Genomic DNA, 6,609 nt, shown 5'->3' on the forward strand with positions numbered 1-6,609 from the left:
ACAGCAGAATAAGATGCAGATGTCTTCAGTTTTAAGAAATGAGCACTAGCTGTGCACTTTGGGCATTGGTCAATCAGCCACCTAACAGAAATACTGACAGATGATAAGGAAAACCTTTTTTCACTCCTTGCTGCAACTGTCTAGAACAATGAGAGCTTCTATAATAATTGCTACGTTTTGGTATGGCCTTCCTCTGAATCTTGCACTTTTTTAATTAACAATTGATAGATTTTCTTAGTCTGTCAAAGATTTGGCTCCTCTATATTCAAATGGAAATTTATTCTTCATTTGTAAGAGAGGAGATCTATTTGTGAGAAAGATGAAGAAATCTGTATATTATTTTCCAGATAAGCAGTTTTTCAATTATAACATGGGGTAAAAAACCCACTCCCAGTACCTAAAGAAATATTCTTAATTTCACAGTAAGAACTATGTTTGTGTAGTCATTTTTATTCAGACTTTTTTATTTTCTGTGTAGTCATTCTTCATCCGAAACTTCCAGGCTGATAACTTGTGGCAGCTGTGGCTTACAGACCACTACACTTCGTGATGTTAGTTTGCTATCCTCCCATAATGCAGTTAAACCTCTGAATGTTATGTTCTGTTTGCCTGGTAAGGAAAAGCAGCCAGAGCTGGTCAGGGTTTGTTTTCAGAGGCCGATGCTCCATGGCTTCCATAGTTTCAGATATGGCACTATCCAAACAAATCACCTTGTTGAACCAGCAATTGCTTTCCAGGTGCTTGCACTGAATTTCAGTTTGCTAGTGGGATAATAGCTGATTTGGGCCACTTGGGATCTAGTTCAGAAAACAATTTAGCTTGGGTTTAACTTTAAGCACATAGGGATATCCAACTGTGATTAATGAGCATGTGCTTTGGTACTTTTCTTCCTAAGCAAGGCCTTGAGGCTGGGTGGCTCCTCACTGAAAACTGTAAAGATCTCCCCAACCAGTTCTCTGCAGGATGATTTTCTCACCCCACCGTGCTCTGCAGCACAGACCTCTGACATGAGTGATGGCATCAGTGTAAAATGTCATCTCACTCTGCAGTGGCAGAGCAGACCTCTGTCTGCAGCAGCTCAGAGAAACAAATAGGAAACAGGATTTCCCCCAACAGGCACCTGATTTTTCAGAAATGAACGGGATGTGCAGCCCAACAAAACCCATAATTCATACTAAGTGCTTTTAGACTTGACAAACATGGCAAGTGGGGCTTCTTCTTGAGCACCCTTCACTTGAGCACCAAGGGAAGCTGATTCCCTTTTTCCCTCAGTATTTACTAGAAATAATGTTCTTGTAACTGTTTTGTGCAGGATGGGTTCTGGTAACTGTCAGACCAAGAAACCTGACCCTGTTTGTTTGCTTCGAGCTTTAGGTGCTCTCCAACCTCTGGGAACCCGGGAGAAAGCTTGTGTGGAGGGAGCTTGTGTTTGCCTCCTGCTGCAGCCTTGGGGAGATGCCCTTTCAGGAACTTAGCTCTTCAGATAAAAAGTCTCCCTCTTCACATGAGAGCATCCTTGAATGAGAGCACTGCAGAGTATTTTAAAAGCTTTATCTGTCTGGAAATTTTCCAGACAGTCCTTTGCCTCCTGGTGTCGTTGTCCTCCTCTCCCCCTTCCCTCTTAAATCTTCACAAGCATATCCATATCATTAATATTTCAGTATCAGCTGTTCACAGGTATTGGCTACACTGCAGTGCTTTTCATCAATAAGAGACGGCAAAGGATGTGAGGTTTGCCACACCACCTTCATCCAGCAGAGGAGTAAGAGCAAAGACAGAGACTGGCAGAGAAACCGAGTATCCACTGAGGGCAAGGCTGCAGTCCCAGTCTCGAGGTGCTTTTTGCTGCTGTCCCTCACTCAGATCATCCATATAATATACCCTAGCAAGCAACAAGAATGGATGTCTTTAAGAAAGGTTTCTCCATTGCTAAAGAAGGTGTGGTAGCTGCTGCAGAAAAGACCAAGCAGGGAGTGACAGAGGCTGCAGAGAAGACTAAAGAAGGGGTGATGTATGTAGGTAAGAGAGACTATTTTCAAACTACATTTTGAGCATGAACTGTTGTGTAGACTATCCCTGAGGAAGTCTGGGGAAATTATATTGTGGCTAAAGCTTGGGAGTGAACGGCAGGAGGTCTGGATAGCATCCTCAGCTCTGTCACAGAATTGCTGTGTAAGCCTTGAGTGCCACATCCTTCCTGTGCCTCAGTTTCCCCAACCATAAATTAGACATAGAAACAACCACTACTTCAGGGGATTCAGAACTAATGCAATGCTAAGGAGCAAATGCCCAGGTGGAAGGTTTCTGTTATGACTATTTGCTGATTGTTTGCAGGCTGAGTCACTCGCTCTCCAAGCATCAGAGCACTGCTGGTCTCTGCCTCACCTCCACACTGCGAGAGGCATGCTGAGGAGGTCCCTGAGAGAAGCCAGCAGGGTTATTACGTGGGATTGCAGGATGCATCTGTTTCCCCGCAAACATACCATTTTATCTTGAAATCCTTCTCTTGTTGATTGATGCATTAACTTTGCTTTGCAAGAGATGCCCAGATTAGTTTTGCCCGAAGGATAGGATCTGGAAAACAGCATGACTGATGTCCTGCCTAGAGACCTTTTTCGCAGTTAATGTGCTGTTTCAGAAACCTCCCCTTTCAAGGTCACCCTTGAAACACACTATCTCCACCATCTAGCACATGCAATTATATGGCTGGATGGTCAGATATTCCAAATAGTGTAGAATCTATGAAGTCTTAGGTTCTCAAGACTCATTGCCTTACTGCTGATTAACTGAACCTCACACAGCTTTTTATGTTTGCCCTATGTGGGAGAGAGGGATTTTTTAGTAGGAAAGTTTACATAGAGGCTCTTCCTGCTGTTATGTTGCAACATCCATAGCTGTATGTAGCTACTATATTTAAAACAGCTCTTTTGACAATAGCTACAGATAAATATTTGTTCATTACAAATGAAATACTGATTTTAGTTGCAGGAGATCCGATAATGTTTTCACCCTGAATACTCAAATAGTGGCATGCTGTAAATGATCATATGTAACAGTTCACATTTCAATTGGAAGCTGACTCTCAAGGCACAGAGGTAAACAGCATCCATGTAAACAACTGAAACACCAGCCTGCAAAACATCACACCCACATGTCGAATCATGGTACCACTACTGCTCCAGTTGCTTCCTGATTTGAGGGCGTCAGGCAGGTTATTCTGACTCTTTCTTTATATATAATTCCTCACATCTCTGTTCAGTCATCTGGTACCTCTCCATCCTGTGGCCTGGTTTTCAGTTTTGCAAGCTGTGAGGCTGAGTCTGCTTGTGAGATTCTAACCTTTTCAATGAAGTTTTCTAAAAACCTTCTTAAAACCTAAATATCAGAATGAGGCTCAAATAAGGATCAAGGTGAAGATTCAGTGCTTTCTCCTCTTATTTTTCTGTTTGGCTTGTTGGTGTAGTGCCAGTTCCTGTCCTGCTGTACATTGGATAGTGCTTTGCCTTGGCTGATTCTGTTCCTATTGCGTGCTGGGGAATGCTCACTGCTTTGGAAAAAAATCAGTCTTTCACAGGCAGGAAAAGTAAAGGCCAGATGCTGATTAGCTCAGAGAATTGATTTTTAAGTAAGAAGTGGAAGTGGAAGCCAAGTGTATCGATTAAAACTAGAATGATTAGTATGTTGCTCATGCTGCTTTTTCTCACTGTGTGCCACATGAAGAGTTAATCACAGGCCTGAACTGTTCCTTCCGTGCTCCTTCCTTTGCAGAGCCCTGTCCCAGCAGCTTGGTTTAAAGTGTTATGTGTTGCATGCTGAATTTTTTGATGCTGGGAGAAAATAACACTTGTATAAAATCTTGAAGGTCTTTCCAGAACATCAGGAAAGGGTGGAAAGCCCCCAAAACCTAGGATGGATAAAGTGGATCCTTGACTTTTATTCAGGTTTGTGTTAGCTCACTGCTGACTCTCCAAGGAGGATTCCAGATGTCTGGACACGACCACAGCACCTGATGAGTCACTTGCTGCCGCCTCAGGAGACCAAAACAATGCTTATTCAGAGGCATCCGCCTGGAGCAGACAGTGTCACTGTGGCCACCTCATCCCTCCCCCCTGAGCCACGCAGGTTTGGTTCCCTCAACCCGTGCCAGGGCCAGAGATGCCTCCCTCCTGTGCTAATACTGCAATGCGGTTCACAGCTGGGCTGGTCAGGGCCATTGCTGGGGCAGTCATGAGCACGAGGTGCCTCTGCCCTGCCGCACGGCTTGCTGAACGTGTAGGGTGGAGAAGGGGGTGCACGAAAAGAGAGAGAAATCCTGTAGCAGGGGCCACGTTCACACTTAGTAAAATCACAGTCTGCTCTCCAAACCGCAGCAGCCTCCGGGTACACCGCAGCGGCACACTGAATGTGTTTCCAGCTGCTGATTTGATGGGACATCTTTTTTTATTTGGTTTAAAGAGGGGGATAAGTGGTGCCTGAAGTTAATGAAGTTAATGCAAAGCTGCATCAGAGCATTGAGTATAATGTTGTTAGTACTCTTTAATGCTATAATTCAGGAAGCCTCAACAAAGAACACACTTCTAGGTTTCCAGAAGAGCTTTTGACCACACATATCACAGAAATCCCCAAGGCACCAAGCTCCACATAAAAAACCTGCCTCCATAAAGCATGAACTCCCACGGGACTTACAGCACATTATAACACCCTTTCCTACCATAAACCTTTTCCCACTGCACAGCGCTCCACCACCTTGGTTGCACCCTTGTGATACCAAACCTCTTGGAGATGACTCACAGCACTCCAAAGTTCATGCATCCTGCCTCTTTTAATTCTGTGTGCGCAAGCTGCAGGCAAGGACTAACGAGTGAAATGAGATTGAGCATCAGGTGATTGCTTTCTGATTCGACAGGCTCGGGCGGCTGCAGGGCTATGCGCCAGGAGGCCAGGTTTCCTGTGGTGCATGATGGCTGCCGAGCCGGAGTCACTGGGTGTGATCAGGGCCGTGGGTGAGGGAGATGGGGCAGGCTCCCCCCAGGCTGCAGCGGAGGCGCTTCCCAGTGCCACTGCGCCTGTCGTGAAGCGGATGCCGATGGTTATCATCTACCTGCATCCCTCCTTTTTGGAACTATTGGTGTTTTGGAACATCAGAAAATATGGCTCCCACCCACTCCCCCTGCGAAGGAATTGAGCCCAGTTATCTTAATTAAAAGTCTGGTAAAAAAATACACAGAAGTACATCTCTTGTCTCACTAAGTGTGTTCACTGCAAAACTGAAACCTATGCAAGGGTTAGTACAGCAAATGATATACTTTGCTTGCCTAACAACTGCTCTTTGACCAAAAAAAGAGCAAAGAAGGGCTAAGCTTGAACATCTGTGTCTGATGTGAGAAGATCCTGTGTGTCAAATCAATATTGCGGCAGTCTTTGACTGGAATGGCTCTGGGAGGGAAACTGAAGCACGATGGTGTCTGAATTGAACTGTGTGCATTTGGCCTACTCAGGAGCTCGCGTTCATGGCTTGAGACTTGTATCTGCTCTGCTTGCTGCTGTGCTCCTGTCACGTATGTCTATCATGGACATCATTCTTCAATCCAGTTTACAGCAGTGCACATGTATGCATCAATAGGAACTGCCATTTGGCAGTAACAAGTACAAAGTAAAGAGACTTCATGTCTTCAGTTTGAGCACAGTTTGGGAGGGTGGAGTGAAATGTTGAGAGCATATTGTAGTACACCAGCTTTGTTCTGCCCAGGCAACAATCACAACCACCAAAATAAATCAACAATTGAGAATTACTTTCAATAATGCATAACATGTATCAGGCAGAACAGAGCTGGGCTGGATCTGTTGTTATCAGGGTGCTGCACCTGGTTTGCTTTTCAGGCTGTTAACGAGAGCGAGATGTGGTTTGTGACAGATTTATCCCACCACACCCATGGATGCTCCCGTACCGCTGGAGTTAAAGATCTGCCTGACTCTTTATTGCTATCACTTTGATAGTTGGCCATAAAAATCCTTTTGTTGTATCAGTACAGGAAACTTGAGCCTGTACAGGTTCAGATGATTTACAAAATACAGTAAAGTGGGACCAGTGGAGGCTTTTGGCACGTGTTGATTTAACTTGTAATGGAGATAAATTTGATCCTTTATGTTTGTAGGGAGAAAAAGCATCTAGTTACTGTAGGGGCTGCCTATCTGCCATATGGTTTAACATACGTGCTGCAGTATACAAATAGAAGGGATGTATAGCAGGTCACTTCAAGCATGGAGGAAAACTGCAGAGATTAATTATTCCTTAAGGGCTCTTTGCATTGCAAACTGAATGCCCTCACATCCTGTTAGCCTTTCTGCCTTGTGAACAGCGAGATAAATTACAATGTAAGCATACATATGGTATACTTCATAATTTTGAGCCAAAAACATCTGCATTCTGTTTATTGCTGTGAGCAGGCACTTACAGCCTAGGCTTGAGGCACTGACACGGGAATCTAGTAGGTAGGTACATAGCAGGTGGTTGGTTGGTCTGCAAATTCAGTCTCAATTTTCTCCAGAGTCTTTATTACAGGTATAGAATGAAGCTTTAAATGTCCACTGTAGTCAAGTATCCTGCTG

At 44.4% G+C, this 6,609-nt stretch overlaps 1 protein-coding gene across 1 annotated transcript in view; it reads left to right on the forward strand.

Annotated features, from left to right (window-relative positions):
* Positions 1 to 1,744: 1,744 nt before the first annotated feature.
* The window catches only part of SNCG (synuclein, gamma (breast cancer-specific protein 1)), a gene marked incomplete at its 3' end in the record, with an annotated part of 6,369 nt that continues 1,504 nt past the window's right edge, over positions 1,745 to 6,609 (forward strand). The window contains exon 1 of the mRNA XM_010022961.1: positions 1,745 to 2,019. Within this exon, the coding sequence (XP_010021263.1) occupies positions 1,899 to 2,019 (121 nt within the window). The remainder of the gene's footprint in view (positions 2,020 to 6,609) is intronic.

Source organism: Nestor notabilis, unplaced genomic scaffold (genome assembly GCF_000696875.1).
Source record: "Nestor notabilis isolate BGI_N333 unplaced genomic scaffold, ASM69687v1 scaffold33689, whole genome shotgun sequence".
NCBI lineage: Eukaryota > Metazoa > Chordata > Aves > Psittaciformes > Psittacidae > Nestor > Nestor notabilis.